Source organism: Patagioenas fasciata, chromosome 2 (assembly GCF_037038585.1).
Source record: "Patagioenas fasciata isolate bPatFas1 chromosome 2, bPatFas1.hap1, whole genome shotgun sequence".
NCBI lineage: Eukaryota > Metazoa > Chordata > Aves > Columbiformes > Columbidae > Patagioenas > Patagioenas fasciata.
Window position 1 is genome coordinate 120,712,619 of NC_092521.1, and position 27,563 is coordinate 120,740,181.

The following is a 27,563-nucleotide window of genomic DNA, read 5'->3' on the forward strand; positions in this document are numbered from 1 at the left end:
ATTAGGCCAAATGAGAAGAACATTTTGATAAAGTCTATTGAATCTTAGGTTTCATTTCTGTAATCTGGGGTACAATGGAGAGATTAAGAATGCCTAAATTATAGGAGGTGTTTAGCCAGACAAAAATGGAGTTAATTAAGTAGGCTTTTAGCAATGACAGAAGGTTTAACACACTACTATGTAGGGTGCCTTAAATGCCTAAGATCCTTAATGGCTAAAAGTGCTCATAAACTTTATACAAGAAGTTACCTTTTTGAGGAAAAGTTAAGGCATTCATTTAGTATTGTGTCATACTAGAACTAAATCTACCAGAATTTTACAAGCTTAACACATGGTTAGTTGGAAGCCTTGCATTCAAAGCATAGCTCCTCCTGGGGTTGTCTGACTGAGAAGTTTGCACGAAGTAAGCTCGGAGTATGTGTGCCAGAAACCCTCTCTTCCTTCCTGACTTCTTGATGAAGAATCAAGATTAGTGGGAGTGGCACCATCCACGCCTGAAGAAGTTTGCATCCAGAGGCAAAGTAGGTGCTACAGGCTTTATAAATGTTAGTGATGCGTGATGCTGCTGCTTCACAGGGCTTATTCTGTTCCATGTTGGAAGATGGTAACGTGGCCTCTCTGGTCATCTAGGTCATCTCTTAGTCTGAAATATTTATCATTTGTTCTCTGTCTCTCTTCACTCAATGTGTTTATCACTTACCTCTAAATGATTTTAAACTTGAAGGAACTTAGTTTTGTCACATATGAGAAATGCAAGGCAAGTGCACTGACAGCTGATGTGTGTTGAAATTCTGAGGGTTTGTGGTGATTTTTTGTTCCTTCGACATGACCGTTGTGAGTGACCATTTCACTTGCCTGTCCCATGCACAAGAGATTTTTAACTACCACTGAAACACTGCTCTCCGTGCTTAACCCCCTTTTATCCCATCTGTAAAATGGAGGTAAGATTTTGGACCCTAACACAGCATGCTTCTGGATCTTCAGTTCAAAAAGTACTGTAGAAGCCTTGGACATGGTCAGTATTAGTGTCCTTCTTGCATAGAGACTAGGTGATGTTCTGGGACGTCAAACAGCGCCTAAACCTTGGTGCCAGACCCTAGGACTTAATCCCATTTAGCTGTTGCTCAAATAGGAAGAATAGTAGCGGTTTAGGCTTGTGTAGTTACCTTGGGGTCTGTGCAAAGTACTAGCCTGGGTTTGGGTTGATACTCATACTAGCCCGTGCCTGGCTGGTGGAGAAAGCTGTTCCATAGTGTCAGGTGATACATGTGTGCCTTTGAGGAGCTATGCTTCCAGACAGCCTTATTCATGCAGAAAACTTCTCCATTTCTCTAGGGCAATAAGCAGTACCACTAGAAGAATGAGCCCCGTTTGATAAGCCTTTAGGAATCAGTTTGTTTCCATTTCTCTGGGGAAAAATTGAAAAAAAAAAAAAATCAACTTAGTCTGTTTCTTTCTCAGCTGTCTCATGTCACTTTTTATCTCTAGCTCAGCCTACCTCTGGAAGCATCCTCTGAATCGTATTGCAGGCGGCAAGATAGGAATCGTACATTGTCAATAGTCTTCAGTTCATTTGCTTCTTGTGTCACTGGGGAACACAAGTCATGAATGGCCTCACGCAACAGTGTCTGTGCTTTCATAAGCCCTGTTATTCACTTGTCATTCTGAGTCATTTGATGAAGACTCTGACTCATTTTTAATGGATTTGCTTGTCTGCTCCCTCCTTCCCCTGTTACGCCAGCAGTAACAAAGAGCTGGTGAATTACTTGGCCAGGCTCCTGCAGAGGCGACAAGATGTTTGCAAGACAGAGGGTCAGACACAGCTACAAGCTTCTCTGCTTCTTCTCTCTTTTAGCACCTGCTAGGACACTTTTTTTGGCAAATGCCAGATGGAGGAAGGGGTGATAGATGGGGAGGAACATGCGTTTCCTTCTCCCTTTGTAACAGTGACTCGTAGTGCTGCTGCAGCTGGTGATGTGTTGTCCTGTTTGGCGCAGATGTGTGAATGTGAACCATGTCTCTATACCCTATTCAGCTTCATGACCACACACTTATAATTACGTCAGCAGCATTAGAATAAATGTACATGTCTATGCAGAAGTCAAAAAACTGAGATGAGATTAGCCCTGCCAAGGTGGGTTCCCCCCTGTGCTGATGTTACTAATCACAGAAAACCTTTTTCCACTCCCAGCATTGGTCAGTAGAGTTACAGAAGACTTGGAGTCCAGTTCCCCCAAATTTAGCCCTTTTTGTGCATCATTGTTTGAGGACAGTGGTCAATTTAAACCCAAATATTTTTTACCTTTCAACATCTCTGCCCTTTAAGTAGGACTGTAGGATTTAAGTGTGGGTCCTAAATGACACTGGCAATTTGGGACTAGTTGTTTTGATGCTGCTAAAGACAATGTCTTGGAGGCTAAAAAGAGCGTGCAAATGATTTCTCTGCTACTTTACCTAGAAATTAGGCAGTGTACCTGTGCTATACTCCACAGTGGCCTTGTGAGCGAAGCAAAAAGAAAGAAGCTGTTCGTTTTTTCTGCATGGTACTCCAGGTCTGGAGAGTACTTGTTATGGTACAGAAAATACCCACCGGAGCGCTTCTGGTTTGTCCTGGTGGAATTTGCAGATCTGCTGGCATCTTGCCCTGGTTTAGGCTGGGTGGTCCAGTGAGGGTGCCTGAGTATCAGTGATCCCAGACTTCCAGGGTCTGTTCATCGTCTGTGTCTAGTGGATGAGTTTTCCTGAAGTCAGAGATGTCACTGTTTCTGCAGGCCCTGGGCTGGTTTGTTTCTCGCACTGAGGCATCCAGGTACTCAGGCAGCAGCTCTTTCTGTATGGGGCTGACCGGTAACTGTGGTGAACGGGGTCCTCAGGGGAACTTGGGTTTAGCAGTTGTAGAAGAGAAAGGGAGCAAAAGAGAAGAATAGGCAAGCCTGACTAAAAGAGAGGAGAAGCGGATCACCTGAGACCAAGGGAAGACAAGCATCATCACTTTGGCACAAAGGCAACTTCATTTGAAATAGAAAAGTCTTCGCCAAACACTTCTGACACTCCCTGTCACCTATCTTGTTCCTAAGTTGAAAATTAGCGTTACTGTTAGTGAAGACTTTATAAATGGATGTTTCTCATAGTAAAAAGGAGGTGCTGTATTAAATGATAAAGAATTAATTATATCTTGTTGTACTGAAAACTAGGGATAGCCATCACGCTTATTTCTGGGTTACTGATATTACTATGAAGAGGAATAAGAACCATGTATCTCTCTGGCAGGTCTAAGTGCCATTCTGAGTAATTGCTGCCACCCAACATAGGTTTGAACATGTTTCCTGGAGAAAGTTCCTCTCTGGGACTTGCGTTCCTGGCAGCCCTTGGAATTTGTGATTTGGTGGTCACTTTTCCATTCCTACACAACAGCTTTTTGTGTGTTATTAGTTATCAAAGACTCCAATGAAAGTCAAAGTGATTTTTACACCTACAGCAGCACCTTCTCACAGTTACTGAGGTGGGGGAATATCACGCCATTCTAGAAATCCAGTTCTGATCATAATAACACCAAGATAAATTTGGAATAGTGTCATTGCTAACAAAGACGTTAATGCAGAATAAAGAGGATAAACCTATATGTCACTTTTTTTTTTTTTTTTTAATTGGAACATTTCTTCATCCATACACTTTGTGGTACTTTCTAATGAAGAAAAGTACCTGCTTGTTTTGGGCATAAATCCTAAGGATTCTAGAAGACAGCTATATCCAAAATTAAACTAAATCAACTACTTCAACTAGCCAAGCTTTCTGAATAGCATGACATGTACAAATTTGATATTAGAAAATATTTTAATCAAAAGACTTCAGAGACATGACTTTTCTTTCATAGAAATCTTGTAGATTCGTTTTTGAATGCCTCTTGTCTATTATACAGCAGAGATTTATATCTGTTGTAAGAAGCATCTTCAGAACAAATGCTTTGAAAATTTTCTTCAGTAGTGCAGTAATCCTACTTCAAATTCAATATTGCATCTTTACCAATATATGACTTCTGTAAATTTTCAAACTCTTAAATTCTGATTGCACTGAAAATGTAGTAAGTGGAGTACAGGAGTATGACTAAACATTGTCTATTATACTCTCAAAATTTTGGTTAATCCTTACTTTTTCCCTATATCTCATATCAAATTAATCTGAAAAAGCATTCTAGGACTAACTCATATGTGAAATGTATATTTGTGCAAACTTGGAATCATTTTTCTTAATCTTAAGGTACGTGTTAGGCATAAACTCCTTTAATATTACCTGTTACATGTATTTGCAATATCTTGGTGTCTGAGGCAGAGGTCTGTCTGTAACCCAGAACATTTCCAGTTTTACATGCTGTATATTTATGACACATTAATCTTCCTTGGGCCTGCCTGTAGACTAGAATACCAGTTTGTATCTTAAGGTCCAGCTGCTGTACCTTTGGTTTATCTTTGAATGATTATTGAAATCAGAGGTGCCTGATAAATGATACAAATGAGCCAGCTGAGAATGTAGAAATTAATTTCGGAAGCTGCTTCTTCAAACAACTTCCTATCAAATATCATGAAATAATAATGGTCCTAATGCTATTCTGAAATGTCTGGCTGAACTTTGACATAAAACATGGAAATGACATTTTATTAATTGAGGCAATCATTAACCTAAATGTCTCTGTGATACTCTTATCTGACCTCTCATTTAACTAAATAGATATGCACATTGTTTCCCATTGATAGTTCTCTTCCTGCAAGTATTCATAGGCTATGTCTGTAAAAAGCTTCTCAAATATGTTGATTTTATGTAACCTTCTGAAATACCTTAATCCACATGAATCTCCAGGTTGTATGATGTTTCAGACATTGTAGTTGGCAGATTCAGTGTTGTACAAAGTGCAATCAATCCACCTTTCTCTTAAAAGTTTTCAGTGGCTTCAGAAGTTGCAAAAGGACCTTCAGAAAAACATCTGAAAGAAGACTTCTTTTTGCATTATCACAGTGAGGTACATGCTACCTGTGAGATACATAGGAGAGGGGAGGCTGCTTTTCCTTGGTACCAAGCTGTGTAGCCATAGCTCTCAAAGGGAAGTGGTACCCAGATCTTGCACCTGCAGACTCAAAAAGCAGCAAGAGCATCCAGGGAGCTGTTGAGAGATCATGGTGCAGGCTGCTACTCCTGCAGTCAAATGCTGCCTGAGCCCAGGCAGGCAGGGGCTTGGATGGGAAAGCCTCAGGGGACAGGGGACAAGATGAAAGTTCGTTTAATTGAAGTCAAGGCCAGCTGAGGACCTTGCATGACTTCAGCTGTTTCTTCATTTTCAGCCAAAACAGGCCACTTGCAGGCAGTCTGAGTCCCTGCATCCAGCTATACGGCTAAAGAGAGGTGATGAACTATCAGTTTTCTGACTGTGAGAAAAATTAGTTTCTCCAGGTAGGAGAAATGGGGTATAAGGGCCCAAAAGATCTGTTTGCGAAGGAAGGGTTTATGGGCAGCATATAGAAAACCCCAGACGTGCTACTTGTACTTTCTTCATTTAATCATCACAGTCCTTTCTCTTTTACATTTTATTTTCCTACCTTAAAAAAATTAATCTGTCACAATCCATAGGATCCTAGGGGTATTTGATGTAAGTTTTTTGGTGGTTCCTGTCAGACTATGTAATAACATAAATGTGATAGCTTGTCTGAGAGAATATAGTGGCAGTGTAAGTATCTTTTATGGTTATTTGGTGTGTTTACACCACCAGTTTGTTTCACTTGTTACTAGAAAAAAAGGAGAAAGTCCTTGAATATGGGGGTTTTAGAGGACCAAGACCAATATCCTGAAACTTGCTGAACTTGGGTTTTATTTGTGTTTTAGGCCACATTGAATAGCTAGGTTATGCATAGTGGTGTTATCCCAGTGCTTTTTGGGACTCAATAATTTGGAGAGGCCAAGCTTGTTGCTATTAAGTTGAAATATAAAGTATAGGAGATAGTAAGGAGGGGGAAAAAAAGAAGTTGTTCCTTAACACCTGGTTTCACCTGCTAGACTGCACATTGGAGTCCACTCAGGAAATCACAAGTGACATTTACACAGAAAAGAGACCAAGTATTTACCCAGCCAGAGTCAAACTTAATATGGAGCTACTCACACCCATGGCTGGTTTTGAAGAAACAGCTGGAAGTAACCTATCTTCAGCTGCATTAAAAATAATGACAGAGTGTGTGTCCTGCTGTAGTAACTGGCACTGTGCACTCAATTTTTTATTTTTCTTTTCCTCTTACTCCATTCCCAAATTGCTAATTAGAGTCAACAAATTGGCTGTAGAATACCAGACATCATGCAGTCTGCCAGAAGGAGTGGCTGGCATCCATACAGATTGGGTTATGATGTGGTTGAAGACTTAATGTTGAAAAAAGCTTTCAATAGTCTCTTCATCCTCCCTGTCCTCCTACTGAAGTGACTCAACTCCAAAGGCAGCAATGTGTTGCTCCCTTACTATCAGAGGTTTGGTTAACAGAAATTAGCTTCCCTGGGAAGAAATGTGGTCCTCTAACAACTGAGTTTCCTCATTGTGCTAAGTAATCCAGTAAGTGCATATCCTGAGTGATGGGTAATTTGGACATAACCAAAATGAAGTGTTGTGATAATGATTGCACTAGTTTGGCTTGGCAGACAGAGTCTTGAATGTGAGACTTCCGTAACTCCGAGTCAGCCTATATAGACCTACTACAGTTCTGTGGTGCTGTACAGCAAATGCACGTGTGTTGTGCCATGTGGCTGTGTGCTCCCTCCCTATGACTTCTAGTGTAGATATGGGTGTGTGGAACAGGTTAGACTGTTTATAGAACGAAGATTGATATTCCAGTCCAATTCTGTATTGTATGGTCCAATATGTCAGTGTCTGTGCCATCACTTGTTTTTTCTTGATGGCCTTGCTCTCCTCATATCCCCATGTATTGACCAATGACTTACAGTGGCCAATTTGTTCTGAATTTCCATGTGAGTATGAAGGGTAAATCGGAGACCTGATGTTAATTTTCCAAGTATGTTTTTACTGGTACAGCGGAATATGCATTTAGCTGTCAAGGATATGCAACAATTTGTGCATGTGTTCTTTTCTAATAGGATCGAAGACTTTTATGAAAGCTTTTACCCAAAATAACATGCTGCAGGGGAATTCAGAGGTGACACTGGATCTGAAGGTGATATTGGGGGATGAAGCAATTCCCTTTTCTTCTACAATCTCCTGCTTTATGGAGTATTCCATTAGCCTATATTTCAATAGCTTTCAATAAGCCAAAACTTGGAGTGATGATCTCGTTGATAAAACACAAGGAATGTAACTAAAAACATTCAGCTAGGCTGACCTGACTTCTGTTACTGAGGTGTCTCAGTAAATGTGGAGCATTTCTGATCATACTGGTCAAAAATATTTCTAAAATATGTTGACCTGTTGATAATTGCACTCTCGAGCAGTGATGGGGTTTTCTGTAGGAGGCAACCTGAGAAACTGTGGAGAAGCCCGTAGGTGTGGGCGTGTAGGTTTTTGTGTCATCCCAGATCCTTTGAGAATAAAGCTAGCATTGGAGCCATGGAGAGTGCAGGCTCACACAAAGGGATTTGTACGGCAGGAGCTGGCTGAGATACATGATATGCGTATGTGGTTCACTGGCTGTAAAATGTGAATGTCTTATTTCTCTGATACATTTCTGAGCAAAACAGCATAGCTGTTGCGGTAAAAGCAGTGCTAAATAGGCATAATGCAGATGATCGCTTTTCAAGATTTGCATCTGTTGTCATGTATTCAGCCATTTATAATTCTTGCCGTATATCTTAACAAAACAATCTGCAAAATCCTTGGCTACAGGCTGTTTGCAAGTTAAGATATGCTGGTTTGTCTCATGGATTTGGAAGAGGATTGCATGCATTGTCGCACTGCCTTATTCAACCCTTTGATCTCACTCACAGTTCTTCATGCATGAAGATTTTGAGAGTGTTGGTTTCCTTTGCTCTTCAACGCAAGTATTTAATCTCAAATATTTAATTCGAACAAATTGCAGAGGTGAAAATGGAGCTTTAAGACAGATGCCTCAGAAGGGGAGAGGGATTAAGTCAAAAACAGAGGCTTTAGAATCAGAATATCTGAATTCCTTTCTCAACATGCTAGATTTCAAAAGTAACCGGAAGCGTCTTTTGGTGCCTCAGTTTTTCACCTGTAAAATGGATTTAAAGGCTGTTTGGCTGTTTCATTTATTTACTTGTTGAGATTTCAGTCAGTTGCCTTTCAAAGATCCTAATTGCTTTAGGATAATGGCATTATTGTCAATGAACTAGTGAGTTTTAAGCAACTGTGATGTATGGTATATACTTACTGATTGTAAAGAGTAGTAAAATCCATGTAAAAATGAAGTATGAAATAGGATGTGCAAAATAGCTTTATTAGCTTCTTTATCTACTATAGGAATATGGCACTTTGTCCCTTAAAGAGTTAATCTGTCAAAATATTAGGAGTTGGATCATAGATTGTATCACAGGATTTGGTAGTTGGCTCTGATGTGAAAAATACTTCTTTTACTCTTTATTAAAGAAGTTCTTGATTTTAACTCTGTTTCTAGACTTTTTCTGGAAAATCTCTTTTTGCTACCTGTGATTTTATTTAAGGTATACTCAATAATCCCATTGTTGCAGCTTGCAAAGTGTTTAATATTATAATATCAGGTTGTCTTATTTAACTAATATTGTAGATGGATTAGATGTATAAAACCCAAATATTTTAAAGTACCAGTACTAACCTGTCATTTTTCAAGATATGATTCATCATAGAAGTCAAATATCCATTAATGTAGAACCTTTTATTATTTTCCTTAATATGATGAACATAAGTAGATATTCTTAATGCTTTATATTGGTACAATCTCTTACTTTTGGGAACTGGGAGAGAAGAACAATTTTTTCCTGTCTTGAACCTCAAGTCAGATTTGTTTGTTTGTTTTTTGTTTGTTTGGCTTTTGTTGTTGTTGTTTGGTTGTTTTCCCTCCTACCCTGGTGTTCCTACCCCTGAGGTCTCTAGTGCTTTTCAAAAATGATCTTCTGAAGCGAATGACAGAGTATTTTTTTTTAATGTAAGTTCATCATAACTAAAAGAAAAGTTGAGGGTAAACACCCTTGAGCAGTCAGTATGCATTTTTGTTTCCTATCTAGAAGAGATAATTGCTTTTATTGTTCTACTTTCCGTTAGACAGTTAACCAGATTGAATGTATCCGTCTGACTCCATATAGATAAATCTATCTTCTTGGAGACTAATCTGTTCTGTGTCTTAATTATATGATTCTTTTAATATTTTTCTGGATTCAAAATAATTTTAATCTTATTTTAGTTGAGAATATGTTTGCACTATCCATAACACCATCCTTAAAAAATGGTCATTAAATTATTTTCCCAGGGTATATATGTAATGGAAATGACTTTAGCACCTGTGTTGTCTTTGTAACAGGGTAAATACAGAACTACACAGGGTATGTGCTAATATTTTAGCATTGTATGTAATAGGTGTTTTTCATATCCCTGGATCTGCTGGATGAGGACTGGTGATTTGTTGTAGTATGACCTCCTAAAAGAAGGTCAGTGCGTTAATGGAGCAGCATGTACACAGAGGACATTCTTAATGCACTGCCTTCTGCCTACCTGCCCCAGGACTCCCCAAATTTCTTTTCAGCAATGCAAGTGAATCATTTATCCCACCTTCATGTTTTCCTAAGGAAAACAAAGAACAGAGAAAAAAGAATGGCAAGAAGAAGTTGCAGGGCCAGCATGAGAATTATTTACAGCCCTCTGGCAGAAGTCCTGTGTATGTGCAGAGAGAAAAAAATTGGACTTTAAGGCTTCCAGTTTAGATGTACAGAAGGAGGGACAAACAGACACACACCTCTGTGTCCAATCCACACAGGCTCAGCCAGCTTACACCATGAGCCGCATTAGCAGCCAGCAGTTCACAGTAGAACCAGCCTGCTCAGCTGGAAGTCCCAGTAGCTTCCCCCAAATGCCATCAAGTTTCTCTTTTTTTTGGGGAGAGGTTCTGCTTGAGAAGAGACCTACATTCCCTCCCCTTTTGTGAGAGATGAGAGTAAGCGACGTCTCAGAAATGACAAATAGCTTATGCTGGCTTTGTTCTTTCCCTGTGGTTGCCACACACAGGAGGGATGTCTGAGTAAAGATGTCTCCTGTTATTGCGGTGGGACCTTCTCTGCCACTGTCAGGTGAAACTACAAGAGGGTTTGTACACAGCAGGTCTGCATGAAACCCCTTTATTCATAGAATCATTTTGGCTGGAAGAGACCCCCAAAATCATCAAGCCCAACCATAAACTGGTTCAGGCACTAAACCATGTCCCTAAAAACCTCTTCTACGTGTCTTTTAAACACCTCCAGGGATGGTGACTCAACCACTTCCCTGGACAGCCTGTTTCAGTGCTTCACAACCCTTTCCATGAAGAATTTCTTCCTAATATCCAATCTAAACCTCCCATGGTACAACTTGAGGCCATTTCCTCTTGTCCTATCATTTGCTACTTGGGAGAAGAGATCAACGCCCTCCATGCTACAACCTCCTTTCAGGTAGCTGTAGACAGCGATAAGATCTCCCCTCAGCCTCCTTTTCTCCAGGCTAAACAGCCCCAGTTCCCTCAGCTGCTCCTCATCAGACTTGTGCTCCAGACCCTTCACCAGCTTTGTTGCCCTTCTCTGAACTCTCTCCATCATCTCAATGTTTATCTTGTCATGAGGAGCATAAAACTGAACACAGTATTTGAGCTGGGGCCTCTCCAGTGCAGAGTACAGTGGCAGAATCACTTCTCTAGTCCTGCTGGCCACAATATTCCTGATAGAAGCCAGGATGCTGTTGGCCTTTTTGGCCACCTGAGCACACTGCTGGCTCATGTTCAGCTGCCTGTTGACCAGCACCCTCAGGTCTTTTTCCACCAGGCAGCTTTCCAGCCACTCTTCCCCAAGCCTGTGACGCTGCCTGGGGTTGTTACGACCCAAGTGCAGGTCCCAGCACTTGGCCTTGTTGAATCTCATGCAATTGGCCTCAACCCAATGATCCAGCTGGTCCAGATCCCTCTGTATGGCCATCCTGCCCACCAGCAGATCAACACTCCCACCCAACTGGATGTTACTTAGGGCCTAAGCAGCACAGCTGGAAAGATGTTAAATAGAACCTGATTTTCTTAAAGAATTGTCTCTGTGGGTTTTCCTTAGCCAAATGTGAAAAGCTGTGGTAGTGATACCTCATGCAATTAAAGCAGGAAGAGACATCTCAGTCAAGTAACATCCATCCTTTAGCTTCCATATTTTCATCCCAGTATAATGGGAAGCTGAAAATCCTCAGTGTGCGTTTCTTCTGTGGGTGAAGTAGGGGCTCTTCTCAAATGAGTGTTGTCGATGTAGCCGAGAAGCACTGTGATGTTTGCAGTTGAAAGCCAGCACTGGGACTCAGAGACCAACTGCACACTGTCATTTCAGTGTGTATGACCAGGTAGCTTTGGAGCTCTGTTTTCACCCCTCCTGGTCATACACTATTTCTTCTAATTCCTTCAATTTATCTTGATTGTTCTTGATCAAACTTGCTGATACCACACACATACACATGTATCTTAGCAGAACTGGGTGGCCCTATGAGGAGACCTCCTGCCTTGCACAGATGAGAATAAGCTTGGCCTGGAGAAGACAGGAGGATTGTATGGCTTTGAAGGTTTTGTTTCTTACAGAATTTTCCTCTGGACAGCAGATTGATTTTATCCAAGAGCTCTGAGCGGGACCAGTTTTGCGAAACAGCTGTGTTTCTCTGACAGTCTGGCTAATCTGTGCTTGCAGGACTGTTTGATTTTTATTATTGTGATACAAGTATTTACAAAAATAGAAGGGTTTTTTTTCTATTTTTCATTATTCAAATAGCTGAAAATCCATATGAAAAGTACGCTTGTATGTGTGCCCAGATGTAGAGCCCCTGTTAGTGAGGCCATCTGGGATTAAAGTCTCATTTGTATAATTTGTAAAGGCTTTGGAATTTTTCCTGCGGTTTTCAGCTGTAAGCTGGAATTTAGCTTTTGTCAGACTGCTGGACAGCTTGCACAATAAAGCTTCCAACTAAAAATATTTCCTGTGCAACAGGGAAAACCCCACCATTTAAAATGCAGTGACTACAAAGTTGGTTTGAAAGAACAAATTATTTTTTACAAAAAGAAGAAATTTTTTTTTAAAAAGACATGTCTTGTGTGTTTTAAAGGTTTAATCAAAGAGAGCTCCATTTGCAAGTAGCACAATATACAGAAGGCTCATTTTCTGCAAAAGCAGAAATAGAATGGTAGGGAACTTAGGAGGCATGCGCTGTGTGCACAGGATGCTCAGTTGCACACAGCAGCAGAGAGTGCCATTGCACAGCATCAGGTCATTACACAGCATCAGGTACCATTGCACAGCATCAGGTACCCTCACTCAGTCCTTATTTGCCCTTGGTCCATGCTGGGAAAAGCTGCTGAGGTTCAGTGGTTGACTGAGCTGACCTTCTGGGGCTGGCCAGCTTTTCCCCATCTAAAGCATTTTTCACTGTAATTTGAGGAAATCTCCTTCCTCTGACTGCTGGATGAATATCTGAACTGCATCCAGGTAGTCTGCGGGGAGTAGAGCATCGCTCCCTCTCCCTCCTCCTCCTGTCATGACTTGTGGATGGCAAGGAAATACGTTCCCTTCACCTCCCAGCTAGGGACCTGCGTGGGACTTGGACTGGGAGGTGTCATCCTGCTGCTGGATAACTTAAGCTCCTCCAGCTGAACAACATGTTTCTTAAGCTGTTGTGTGGCTTGTGGAGTCGCAAAGCTACAAATACGTGTCATCTCAGAAAGGGGGTGGTGGAGTCACTGTGTGCGCAGCTCCCAGAAGAAAACAGTGCAGCCTACTTCAGCCAACGTTGGGCTTGCGGTCTGAGATAACCAGTATGAAAGACAGGAACTGAAATCACATCTCGTCACTCCTCAGCAAAATTTTAAGGGTTTTAGCTTGTTTCTATTGTTTTTATCTTCTTTTTTTTTTTCTTTTCGCTTGCTTTTTATAAATAATCTTGAAATGAACCCAACTTTCTCTTTGATTGTATGTGATGATGATTCCTGTCATCGTTCCTGGCATTTCACAGCTGTTTGTTCACAGCTTTCTCCTGATAGAACAGAAACAGACCTTAAAGCGGAGGTTTGTTGTCTTTTTGGTATTCTTGAGCTCTATATTAAAAGCCCTGCGTATTTTTCTAATCAGGATTACAGAATTAATTTGCATGGTTTATCCTCTGGTATTTTTTTCTGATGGAGCAGAGTTTGTATCTCTTTTGTGAAAATTTTTATGCTTCATCGACCTCACTTTTTTGTTGTTCAGCTGTTTTTCAAGCATCTGTGGATTAAAAATGAAGTTCACAGAAAGAAAAACCTTCACTTAGGTAAACTGAATAACTAATCAAAGTGGCTTTGTCTTCTGTTGTTTTATTTAGTGTCTCCTGTGGTAATGGAAAACATTTCTCATCTGGGTGAATGGTGCATTTATTTGTAGCCATTTATGTTCACTTGTATTTTGACTGAAAATACTTTTGTATCATTAACACAAATGTTCAATGACAAAATGTTCCGGAGAGTGTTTTAATGTTGCTGTCTCCATTCTGAAGATTGTTTACATGAGGTTTCTATATGAATTTTCTTACACTTCAGTGGGTAGGTGCCAAGGATAAATTCATAGTAATAGCACAGCAGGAAAAGAATGCCTCTCCAATTGAGAATTTATTAATATCTCTTGCTGTTGTTGTTTCTGAAGAAAAACAGCAGGATATATTCATTTTTAAGGTACTGTCAGGGTGAATTTTTGTTCTTTTTGCCTGTTTTATTTCAGAAATCTAAAAAAAAAAGCATTGATGTGTTGTAGCAAGTAGAAACAAATATGACAGTAAAAGACAGTATGTTTGTGTTCAGTGTAGCTGTGATAGCTTGCTTTGATTCACATTTATTTGCATCTCACTTTAGCATGTTGTATGCTTGTGAATGTCATGGATTTACTAATGATGCAGTATCAATGAATTCTTATGATTTGCCAGAAAAAAATATCTAGTACCGCATTACCAGGATATGGAATTTCTTTCCTTTGAAAAATACTGAGATAGTGAAAATGTATTTTACTGCAAATTAAGATAGGAAAAACAAAATAGTAATTTCTGGAGGAGAAGAGATTCAGATAAAGTGAAATATTTCTTTTTGCTTAAGGGGGAGAGATTTTTTTTCAGTGATAATATTTATATGTTTACAATTTTATGTCATAAAATAGATCCTCTAGGTGGGATGTGGCTTTGAGCAATGTGGTGTAGTGGAAGGTGTCCCTGCCCATGGCAGCGGGGTGGGAACTAGGTGATCTGCAAGGTCCCTTGCAACCGGAACCATTCTATGATGTATATGAATGTATCCTGTAATTTAAAATACCTTCATAAAAAGCACTTTGAAGTGAACATGTGGCACGTTTCATTTTGGCAGCATCTGAGTGCTCCAGCTTTTACATAGGCATTTGGATTTGGACTTGTTTCAATTTGGTTTCAAATACCCAATGGCTGCGCATTTAATTTTCATCTGGGTTGGTAGGTAGTATTAATCTGCTGCATAAAGATGATAATTTTAATGAAAAGAAAATACTTGGCAGTGTGGTGGGGAAGTGATTTCCAGGCATTGAATGAAGCATCTAGAAGCACTGAGAAAAGAAGGTAAGTGCTTGGGCCCCATTTACACAATTGATATCGGGATTGCAAACTGCTTTTGGCCACTGAATGATCCACAGTGGCTGCAGTACCATCTGGGGCTTGTTACAGACCAATCTAGCAATGAAAGCAGGAGTAAAGTGAAAAGGGATGGGCTTTTTGTGCAGGTGTGGTAGAAGTGGTATAGACATGACCGTAAGGCTTCTTCTGAATGACAGGCTTCGTGGTTTTCTTATCCAGTAGAGTAATTTCCTTGTTGATAAGGTGTAACAGCTGAGTGCCTGGATTTCTCCCACAAAAATGACATTTTAGCCCATTGGTGTATCTGGCAACAAGTGAGGAGGTACACTTTAAACCTTATTTCTGCAAGCGGCATTTGTGTAATTGTCCGTCAAAAGAAAAGGTGGAGTGAAAATATCATTGACTTAGTTCAACAGGATTTTTCTTTTTGAAAAGTTGGCAGTTTCTGCAGTGAAAGTCTCACCAAGGCTTTGATGGATGTGTGACTCAGAGTGTTGCACAACCCTGACTCAGTATCACAATGGGCGTATCTGGTGCTTTCAGTGGAATCTCATCCATAGGGTCTGTGATGTGACAAGTCATATCCCAACAGTTACATTTGGCTTTCTTGAAAGAGTCCTGGTAAAGCCTCAAATTGCCAGTCCTGGCATGTGTGTTTAAAAAAAGAAACAGACCACTTGGGTCTTTTGTGTTTTGCTTTTTTTTTTTTCCCCCTTTCTGTCTCAGGAAGAAAACAGTGAGAATGATCAGATGGCTAGAAAACATGACCTGGGATGAAACAGGATTCTCTAACCTTAGAAGAAAAAGAGCAAACATCTTAAACTGTCTTGTTTAAATAGAAACAGGGAAGATTCAGCTTAAATGTTAGGAAAACCTTTCAACGTTAGGATAGGAAAACACCAGAATGGATGGCAGGGAGTCTGCAGCACTGGGAGTCATTAAGAACAGGCTAGTTGTGTGTCTGCTGGGAGTGATCTAAGTGTTGTGAATCGTGGGAGGGGGGTAAGGGGAACACATATGCGATCTGCTTTCTTTCTTGGCCTGAGGCTCTGCTGAAGTGGCTTGAAAGCAGCAGTAACCTGTACTGCAAGCTCCCCTGCAATGCAGCCTCTTGAACTTAAGTTCAGAAGTCAGCTCTGAATAAATAAGAATCAGTCACTGATGCTCACTTTACAGAGCAAAAGTGGGGAAAGAATGTTCATTAATGGCTGTAAGACATGGCAAACATCCTTATAAACATGTTGTTATGGCAAAAGCTTATTAGCTTTTGCTGAGATACTGTCAGGAGCTGTGTGGGATATGGCTTCTCACGTCTTTTACTGCTGGTAGATGCCTGAAGAGAGGCCCTGCCCCTTCTTAGGTCATTACTTTAACTGCTGTTAACTCTGCACAGTCATGATTTCACCCCTGGTGTTTACAGTCAGCTAAATTATAGTGGAGCACTGGGTTTGAAAACCCTGTTCTTTTCAAAAACTGACTTTTATAACTGCTGTAAAAACCATGTTTTCACTTGAGTTACTATAAAACACAACATGCTTCCTGGGGCAGCAGTTTGCCTTAATATGCCAAGTATGCATTTATTTGTGAGCCAGGGATTCTTGACATAGAACCTCACAGGGAAAACAGAGGACAAAATTGCTCACTTAAATGCTGACATGTTCTACTCTTATTTGTGTTTTCCTACTGGAGGACCAAACCGTAGCTCCATTTATATCTGATATTGTCTCAATGTTTTCCTTACCTGCTGCAGGACATTTACCCTCTATGGGGAACAGACCTGAAAGTGGTCTTCACCAAACCTGCACTCACCGCCTTCATTCACAAACCAGAATGATGGCTCTGTGTCGAAGTTAAACCTAAACACTTTTTTAGCCTGAGAAGATTGACTTGGGATGAGGGGCAAAACACGGAACCTGACCTACACTCAGCCGCCATTTGTTCTAATCCTGTCCTTCACTGAAATCTTAAAAGGGAGGTGTCTTGTTGCAGTAAGCCTTTGTCAAAGGAACCTCTTCAGTTCTGGGGAAATGTGATTGGAAGACTGTAAGATGCAGAGAAGACCCAAATAGCTTCATGGGAAAAACAGATTAAGTATGCAGATGACTGCCAAAAAGAAGGAGGATGTGATGATGGAGGAGTATGTACATAATGCTGGGTCAGTGAAAATCTATTGTTAGATGGCAGCTCGGGTGGGTATAAAAGGCAAAAGGGTGTAAATCTGAACTGAGGGTGGTATGTCAGGCCTGGCACTTCTCAGAGTTTGAGGGCATAAATGTTCTGGCTGCATTACAGGAACCATCAGAGGTATATAACAGAGTTTACAGGTGTGCTCACCTCAGGTCTAGATCTCTTGTGTCTCATGGGCCTGACTTCGGCTGAACTCATTGATTCTGGAAGATCACAATATACCACTGAGCAAACCAAGTCCATAGCCACCAAGTTACTTGTCACTGCACGTGGCTAATGTTTAATGATTCTGTGTAATGTCTGCCAGCAAATGCACACAAACACTTACCTGCAGTCTAGATGTAATCTCCAAGGGATGCTGTTTTGCTAGTATAGGGGTTACAAATTGCAACTAATATTTCTCTTCTATCTTCCTTCCTTCCTTCCTTCCTTCCTTCCTTCCTTCCTTCCTTCCATCCATCCATCCATCCATCCATCAGTTGAGTCTGTTATTTTCTTGAGAGGGACACCTGTACCTTCCCCATTCTTGTTTCTGAAAAGGCTGTTAGAGGCAGATGTTTTATTTCTGATTTTTTACATACTGATTTCATTCCAGTAATTAAATTAGATGTTTAAAGAACAGCAGTCTCATGGTTTGGTTATTTTAATGTAGATTAGATGATCAAACTACCACAGGGAGTGTGGGTCACAAATGCAGGGAGGTTTAGTTTGGATAGTATGGAAAACGTCTTCACAGAAAGGGCTGTCAGGCATTGGAACAGGCTGCCCAGGGAAGTGATAGAGTCACCATCCCTGGAGGTGTTTAAAAGATGAGTAGACATGGTGCTTATGGGCATGGTTTAGTGGTGGACTTTGCAGTGCTAGGTTGATGGTTGAACTCAATGATCTTAAGGCGCTTTTTTTTTCAACCAAAATGGTTCTATGATTCGACAGATAAAACTCAGAAGAACTAATGGTTTGGTACAACCATTTGTACAGTTGTCAATGTGCCAGTGGAGTTTGTGGCTCTGATTTTGCAGCCACATTGAGGGGCTAGGAGGAGAGTTTACTGGCCTGACTGTTGGCACAAAGCTATGGAAGCAATGGTGAGATAGAATTGGAAACTAGACTAAGCTGCAGTCTGGTTTCTGTAAGTGATAAGTTCTTCTGAATTACTTTGGAAGAAAACTTCTCACAAAGGTAATGGAAAAATGTTATAAAATGGTTCCTTGTAGTTTAACTTGCATTATGAGTAGAGATTAAGGTCATGAACAATAAGTTGGTGCTACCTTAAGAGACTGTTTATTGCAGAAGCTTCATACTGTCTTTAGACCAGATAAAACCTCTCAACATTTCAGAAGCCAAAAAAATTAAAGTGGTAAATCAGTTGCTAAACAACCTCCTCTGTGTTGAGTAGTGAATACTTGTAGTCATGGATGAGTGGAGTCTTTCACATGATTTTCTTGTGATCATCACTAATAATGAGAGAATGGTTTGTGTCCCCACTCACCAGCACAGCTGCTGTACTACTTCTTTTCTTGGGAGAAGGCTATAAATTGAGTATTTGGGTGCTGCAGGTGAGAAGTGTACTGAAAACCACTTGTAAAGATTTTGAATAGGCTTATCCATTGCTCTCACAGTGCTTCTTGATTAAGGCAAAGACACTGCTGCACTAAGTAAAAGACAGGGGTTTTATGATACACATTCATGTTTTAATGTTATTAAACCAAAAGCGTCTGCCTAACTTTCACACTTTCTAGTAAGGCAGAATTTTAAAATCACAGTATTCCCCTCTGCCAAAAACACATAAAAATGCGACTCAATTCCATGGCAATATTATATAACATAAATGATGTTTTTAGCATTTCAGACTATTTAGCAATAAAGACACAGCAGTCTTTATGGCACAGAGAGAGAGATAAATGGCTTCAACCATTACCACTTCTTTAAAATGCGTACAACTTATATTCCTTGAGTGTGAACTTTCATTTTATGGAGAGATCTTGCACACTTTCTATTAGATGTAATAAGGAAAGTGTTTCATTTTAGCAATTTAATTCTAGCTCTGTCAGAGTATTTCATTATTCTGGACTTATGAACTGCTTTTGCAGAATACAGCTTTAAAATGCAGGTCAACATTAAAGGATTTTGATATAAAGAGAAAATGCTCTTATTTCTCTTTTGAGTGGGTTCTTTATTTTAGTATCTGTAAAAGAAATACTCTCGTCTCCAAATCCTTTCTCCCCAGGAAGAATCTGCAGAGACGTTGTGACTTATTTGAAAGTTAAGAGGCTGAAAAGCTTTAGAGGAGGCATTGTAATCTGCTATAAAATGTGTACAGGACAGAGGCATAGATTTGAAGTCGGTAGCTCTCCAACACATAGGAGAGAAACATGAGATGATGAGATTACTCACAAAATGTTAATCCTGCAGTAATGAGGAAATTCTTTTTAAAAATCCCAGTCCTTGGGTTTATACCAGACAAGCTAGGTACAAAGAGGCAAGCATCTCTTCTTTCATTGTCGCTTTGAGATGTATGATCTCCAATCCTTTTGACTCTACCAAAATTCACATATGGAAAATGTTATCATTACACATACAAAGCCTATCTCTAAAACTCTGTTCATTGCAAAGCAATGTCTCACCTCATTAAAAAATCAGTGCTGTTAGCTTTCTGTTTATACAGAAACAGTGTTGTCCAGACCCAGAGAAAGATGGTAAGATGGGGAAAAAGATGGGGAAGCAGACTCGCAGTGCGTCTCATCTCTCATTTTTCCAAAGTTGCCAGATCAGCACTCATAACTCACTATCTCAACTCATACAGTTTGTACAATGACATGGGTGACTTTCTGCTTTTGACACCTTGTCAGTCAGTCTGAATATTAAGAACTGGGTCTGCTTGGCTTCCCAGAAGATGAAAAGTGTTTTGGGCTAGTGGAGCTGAGGTTGCTTGGCAAATGTGCTAAGGCAGTTGGTGGGGGTCCTGAAAGCACTAAAGCAACATATCACAGTGCTGTGATTCCACCAGCAGTAATAGTGCTATGATAATTATTTTGTGGGCAGTGTGGAGAACACTGTGTTTATTGGCAGAAGAGCACCCTCCCTGGCCAATACCTTCTGCTTCCAACCCAGTCATGCAGACTTAGTTTTATCCATCACAACAACTGTGACTTGATGCTATTGACTGAAATCTCACACTCCCAGCATCTGTAGAAACTCAATGGACAAAAGTGAATCAAATTCAGCAAGCAGAAGACATAGTGTTTGTTCCTTTCTGATACAGTTTCCATGAGAGCAAAGGGTTCCAGCCCACATAGAAGGCAGGTGTTTAACCACACTGACGAATTGCAGTTTGAGGGAGAAATTTGCCTCTGTTCACAAATTGATCACTCTGCCAGCAGCCAAGCCCTGGCCAGTGGGTCAAGACTTGGACAGGCATCATAACAGATTTCTTGGTGGCAACTTTATAGGCATTCACAAATCTTCTGCTTCACAGACAGACTTAGGCATGCTTCCCGTTGCTCGTGCTCTATGACCAGGCACTTGTGCTTCATGAGGTGTCAGTCATCTGTGCAGCGTGTGTAAGGACATTTTCCAGAAAAAAAGGATTTTTGCCCTTGTCACATGTTAGTGACATTTGTAGAATGGTGAATATTGGAACTGCTCAGCCTTTTGGGAACCATAGTTAGGCTTGGGATATTACTGTGCAAACAGATAGTAAAGGGCTAATATTCTTACATTATCTGTAAACATCTCTCCTGCCTCTAATTGCTGACACAGCATACAGAAAAAATATGCTGCTTTTCCATTATGTGTTTTTTCTTCAGTTGTCTTCAGTAGAGCAGCTAATGTAACTGTAAGAGCTCACAGTTTGAATACAATAGGCTTCATTGATTTTTATTTTTAATTTCCCACTGCTGATGTTTGCTACTAAACACTTTCCAGTGGTGACAGAGAAGTGGACTATATCATGATGTTCTTCTTTACATGAAGTGGATATTCCGTTTCAGCAAGATAGTGAAATTCAAAAAAATCTGGAGCTAAACTGGAAGCGTTTAGCTGAAACCTCAGGCTCAGCTTATTTTTTTGGTTATTGAGTCTCTCCCAGGGTTCAGTACCCAGTGAGAACCACATTGCTAGTCTCTCAATAAGTGGGATTTTATTTGCATATGAAGTGGTGTGTGTTAGACAAAAATTGTGGATTGTCACTTGCTTTGCACTTTATAAAGAAAAGTCCAGAGTCCCTGAAGGAAAATGTAAAGGTTACAGTGGGGTTTCATTTTATTTTGGTTTTCACCCATGACCTCAGTTTTAAAAAACTAATTAGGCTTTGTCTACTCTAATGGTTTCGCCAAATATAATAAAAGCAGTTATATATTTTTATATTTTTTGTTTTTTGTTTTTTGGTTGTTTTTCTTTTTTGCAGTGCACAAATGACCTAATATTCTTACATTATCTGTAAATCTGTGTAAGTAAAGGCTGTTTTTAAAACCTTCCTGTGCTGCTCAAAAGCTTGTATACCTTTTTCAGAAGTCTGTAGTGTTGGCATTATAATGTAAAAGAGAAGAGCACCTCCCCTGGTAGTCGCAAATCAAATAAAAGGTTGAGTAATGAGAAGAAGATATTTGCTCATGGGTTGCTTTTTATTTTTTCCCCTCAATATACCAGTCATGCAAAGTACAAACAGTAAAGAAGTATTCAGAAATTAATATGTTTATGCTCTGAGGCCTAAAAGATCCATTTTTACATAAAAGGGTGGTAAACTGTTTATTTGTTGCAGAATAATGCCAAATATATTGTTTATTTTTCTGTTTTAGGCTCCTAAGGACCCAGTCTCTGGACTGGTACTACAATAATGTCAAAAGCCGCTTTAAGTGTTTTGGAAGTGCCAAAGTTCTGAAGAACTTATACAAGAAGCATAGACTGGAGAGCGGAGTTTGCCCTGATGTACTAGGTAAGAACAGCTTATATACAAGCTGAATCAATGGAAGTTCTGAGATGATTTTTAAAAGGTTTTTTAAGGCTATTTAAAAAAAAAAAAAAGAAAGAAAAAAGAAAAATAAATACCTCAGTGGAGAGAAAAAAAGAGGTGAAGTGTCTGGAGAGCTGTTTCAGACTTCAAAGAATATTGAATCTTAATTATGCCAGTGATACAAAAGCACTTTTGTCCTCAGCCTATAAAGTAAATTGCAGTATATTGCGACCTGTGTTCCCTAACTTTATCACAATTCTGAGTAGTTAATGAATGAGAAAATAATTTTGCATTCAACATTTAGCCTTGGAGCACATTTTGTGGTGTTTGAAGCAAAATTTGATTAATGTGGGATGCATTCAGTATCCAAGCTGACCAAAACTTAGATTGTCCTCACTTAAGAGTTTTGCATGCTCAAGGATCTGAAACTGGCCACATCTTATTTTTGTACTGATGTTTGTAAATGGTTAAAAGATGCTGATTAAGTATTACATCAACCATTTAGATGAAGAGACAAAAGTCTCCCTTAACTATGATGTTACAATGCGTCACCCCATAAGAAGAGTAATTGGAGATATAAAATAGTGGCGTTTGTAATACTGGTAACTTCAGCAAATTTCTCAAAACACAGCTAGCTGCATGTTTGAAATTTCATTGGCTTTATTGGACCAGATACATCCCTAATGCAATTCTTTTGAAAGTTGTAAAAGGCTGTATTTTTTCTGTAGTCTTTACTTGATCTTTTTCTGAAATTATGTAGTATGATTAGTGAACTGTCTAGTCCTTAGTGAAAATTTTAGGTGTTTCTTACGAATGTTGGCATAAAACCTTCTAGGGAGAAGCAACCTATGCATTACATTCTGATTTATTAGTCTTTTTGCTTTCTCTGTATCAAATTCATTTTTTCTAGAGAAGGTTCCTTAACAGTTGAGAACAATATATAGGAAAACAAGAATATCCATGTCAGTGAGGGCAGAAGTGGGGCAATGGAATTAAAAACCGCAGGGATGGAACCTTCAGAACTTCACTGTGATGTCTTGTCTTTACTTAAGCCATAATCACACTGAATTTGTCCTCAGATGGAAGTGTGAACAGTGCAGTGAGGAGCTGCAGTGTCATTTGTGCTCTCTGTGAGACCTTCCCAAGGAAGGCCTTTGAGTCTAAATGTCATCGCTGACTTTCTTCTGCTCTCTGTGTGACTATTACATAAACCTTTTGTTCCCTTTGAAGACAAATACTAGTGTACATCTCTGGGCTTTGGCTTATTTATACAACGCTGCCCTTTAAAATGTGGAATCTATTTCAACCCCAAATGTCATATTAAAGGCAAATTCCCTGTGTTTAACTTCTACCGTGTAAGTTTTACATCTAGTAGCTTCTTTCTCTCTTTTACTATAGAAATAGTTTTCTCCATCCAAAATGAACATGTGGTCTTTGCTATAAAAGCAGTCATTTTGTACAAAAGCTGCTGCAATCATGGTTTATACACAAGGTAGGAGGAATGTTCCAGTTATACCTCTTTGTATGCTGTGCCACTCAAGATGTAGTGAATATTCTAATCTAACAATGCCTCTACTTTCAATGAGCACTTCTTATACTAACATGCGGTACTGTCTTTTTTGAACAGAAGGAGATTTTTTTGAAGGAAGCTTTGAAAATGAAGGAAGCATTTGTGGCAGTGACTCTACATTCTACCGACAGACAGAAGGTATGCTGCTAAAACCTCTTGTGATTAAAACACAGGCCTTACACTTTGAATTACTGGACAAATAGCCTAGAATGCTGGTACGTGTTGTTTGCAGATCCAACAATCTTTTAGCTGAAACATTTAGGAAGATACTAAAAATCCTTTCTGTACCGTGCTGGAATATCTTGCTTCAGTATTACACCCAATACATGCTTATTTTAGTGTGATTTTATTGATGTTTAGTTTTTGTTACTTCTTTCTCATTCTTTTCCTGTGCTCATATATTTTTTTTCACTCCCTTTTTTGTATCCTGTTGGTGTTTATAGAAAGTTTACAGATATTCTTCCCATGATTTCTTCCTATTTTGCTGGATTCTAAGATCAGCAGCATAGAAATACTGTGGTTTATTGTATTTATTATTTAAGAAGAGACTGTCTTAAGGTTTTTATTTTACTGTGTATAACTATGGATTGAGGAAATAAACTTTGTCATGAACAACTCAAGATTTGAATATATGTCCAGAATATGAGTCTGAATTTTGAAGTTAATAATGCGAAATGTATGTATGTATATAAAGAACATGGTGGTTTTATCTTATTCTTCACCTAGGACACAGCATGATGGATACCCTTGCTGTGGCCTTACGTGTTGCAGAGGAAGCAGTGGAAGAAGCTATTTCTAAGGCAGAGACCTACAGTGACAGCCTGGTAACATTTAAAAAAAAATGTGTTAATTTAAATAGAACAATTATTTTTCTCTTAATTTGGATAGTGGTACAAAAACAAGTAGGTATGAAAGAAGACATAAAGTAGTAGCTGTCTCATGCATTTCAAAAGGTGATATGCAATATAAGTACCTCCCATTTCTTCCCACAATGCCAATAGAGCATTTCCTGATCTATACCACTTCAGTGGAAAGTTTGTTTTTATGTGATTGTAGCAGCTACAGGTATCTGTTTTCACACAGGACAAGCAGAACGAGGCTTGTTACTTGCAGGAACACAAGGAGGACCTCATAGAAGAGCTGGCCACAACCATTGTGCAGAAGGTATGGCAAGCATTTTTTCCCTAGCTTGTTTAATAGCCAGAACACATTTTAGCCTAGTGAGCTTCGACTCTGCTAACAGCAGAAAGAATGACACCAGTCTGGAAAGTACACAGTGAATGAAAAGTTGCAACTTCAACTATCACAGTAGGCTTAATCAGCTACATCAGACAGAGAGATCAATCTACAAATAAACTTAATTCAGTGCCTAAACTGATGGCCTACACCCTTGGAGCTGAGAGGTATCTCTCCCTCAGATCTGTGATGTACTTGCTTGGAAGAGGATGCCCCTGCTTGGTGGAGTTTTAGATCTATACTTCATTTCCCAAAAGGCACAAAGTTTTCCAACATAAAGAAGGTTGGCTTTTGACCATACCAACTCTACAGAACCCTACATCTGCAATATGTACAAAGAAAACATCAATAATGAAAATAGTGTTCCATTAATGATGCCATGAGAGAGACACCCAAAAACTAACAGAACCCTTCGTGTGTCTGATTTTCGTGGCTTTTTCCAGAAAGCTCATTCTTCTCCTTGCAAAGCTCACAGTTGGCACTGACACAGCACCAAAATGGATGGCTAGAGGGAACAAATACCCCTTGAGTTTGTCTGAACAAACTGGAGCCACGCAGGACAAGCATGAACAGGGTTGTTGAGCTCCCTTGATCAGTGGAGAAACCACTTTGCTAAGTTAGTGAACCCCAGATGAACTAAGCTAATTGCCACATCTGTGTATGGGATCTGGCATCTAACAGGTTATGGATTGCACTAGAGAAGAGGAACATGTCATTTATAAGGCTATCAAGAAAAGCCAGAACAGCAGCTCAATAGAAAATAAAATGCCTTCCTGTTTTAATGGAGATGTTAAAAGATTAATTCCGCTCATTGACTCTTTGATAGTCCTGAACCTGTCTCAGTCAAGCTTGAATTGCTACCACTTTTGTCAAAAGCTGCCCAGCAAGATCTTTTGTACCACAGAATAATATTCTGTAGGTATTTTGAACTGGAGTCAGAAAAGTTGTGGAAATGAAGTGTAGCAGGTTATAATCTGTCAGTGTAGGAAGAAAGGTACACTATATGATCTCTTCAGACAGTGTAGATTTTCAAAAACAAAAATGCTGCCTAGACACCTAAGACTTCTTTGTTTTCAGTAGAAGTGTGTCTAGATGCCATAGGAACCTTTGAAATTCCCCTCGTATCTAGTATTTTATATTTCTTTGCAAAATTCTTGTCTCAGCAGATACTTGACAGTTAGATGGTGCTAATGTTTAAAGTGTTACTGTAGGAACAGGTTTCAAAGTTTATTTAGTTCATCTCTGATTTTCCTATAGGCAGTGATTATGATTTATTGTATTGATGATTATGTGCTTGCAAGCAGTATGACTTCAGATGAGAAGAAATGCATATAAGTTGTCAGAATCATCCTTGGATGAACTGGAGCTGAAGCAAAGAGAAACTCAAATGTTCTTCCTAGGCAGTTTGCCTTGAGACAGGGTTAGTGTAATTTTTCTCCATACAGTTCAGACAGTGTTTTCTAAGCACTTTTCTTTCCTCCCATCCCCTGTCCTCCCACTTTACAGATTATAAAGAAGCAGAAAAGCAAAGCTGAGCAGGCCGAGGCTGACTTTGAATGGCCACCATCCAGGAGCAGTGGCCTGGCGTCGGTTGCTGTCTCAGATCAGAGCATGCTGACTTTCCCAGGGAGCCGCAGGGGGTCCTACACATTGTGGGTGAGTAACTTAGCACAACTAGTGATGTTTTCCACTGTGTTAAACTGGAAGACTGAGATAACGGATACAGATACTTACTGCCTGGAACAGTACATAGAGACTTGCAGGGAACAAGTATTAAACCTGTTCCTGGTTCAAAAACTATCGCTCAGTTGCATGCTTTCCTCGCACATCATGGCCATGGCAGTACATCACGGACATTGTGTTGCATTGGTGAGTGTGTTGAGGAGGACTGAGTTTGTGATATGAGCAGTCCTGCTGCTTGATTTGAATGCTAACAGGACTCAATGCCTGAGTGTTTATTCCTTAGAACAGTTTTTATGCTCACTTAGCTTTTATTTGGATTTTTACTGAACGTCATATTTATTTTTTTACAATGTTAGATTTTCATAATGTTTTTTTCTCCTTAGCCATCCTAAAGAAAACAGCCACCATCACCACCAAAATTGTAAACCCAACCATAGAGCACCATTTATGTCTTACTCCAAAGAGTATTTCCTCCTTCTTTCACTTATTCCTCAGCATAATGTCTTTAATTCCTGCTATAGAAAATCTGACAAGCTGCATTAGTAACATTTTAAGAAGAGCAGCAAGGGAAAAGAAGTGAAAATAAGCCATAGGCTTGGATAGGCTGTATCATAATCAGAGAGGGAAGACAGTGATAGATGAGTTCCAGTGCATTTTGATACAGTGGTTTAAGCTGCTGCTCCCAAGTGTCCTGCTGCTGCATCAGTAACCACCTCTCCCTCACTGAGCAGAACCACCAGAATTGAACATGTGCTGTGCCTTAGTTCCCAGCTAAGTTTGCTAGCTGACACTGCCAGTGAAAATAGATTTATGCCAGAGTATAAGACTGTGGGCCAGAACTGCTGAGATACAGACTCACATTCTTATACCCCATGTATTTTTAGATTGAAGGAGTAATGCCTTTAAGCTGCTGCTGTTAACCAAGTGATGACAAGTCAGGGCGAGTGTGTTTAAGAGTGTTGTGCTGTAGCTCCTAGGCATGTTGCTTGTGGAACACAAGTTCCAGGAGAGGCAGAGTTAATTTTGTGTCTGACTCAACTGAGTTTTCTTTCTGGAGTTTAAGGACAGGAGCTGGGGGAACATGCAGTTCAAATCCTCAGTTACTACACCAGAATCCTGTTGTTCTGCATTCAGAGAGTTAAGCT

At 39.8% G+C, this 27,563-nt stretch overlaps 1 protein-coding gene across 6 annotated transcripts in view; it reads left to right on the forward strand.

Annotated features, from left to right (window-relative positions):
* The window catches only part of MYRIP (myosin VIIA and Rab interacting protein), a 217,278-nt gene that overhangs the window by 140,509 nt on the left and 49,206 nt on the right, over positions 1-27,563 (forward strand). For all 6 annotated transcript variants that reach the window (XM_071804849.1, XM_065832886.2, XM_071804844.1 and 3 more), the window contains 5 exons: positions 21,775-21,911; positions 23,557-23,637; positions 24,226-24,323; positions 24,583-24,663; positions 26,242-26,391. In XM_071804849.1, the coding sequence (XP_071660950.1) occupies positions 21,775-21,911; positions 23,557-23,637; positions 24,226-24,323; positions 24,583-24,663; positions 26,242-26,391 (547 nt within the window). The remainder of the gene's footprint in view (positions 1-21,774; positions 21,912-23,556; positions 23,638-24,225; positions 24,324-24,582; positions 24,664-26,241; positions 26,392-27,563) is intronic.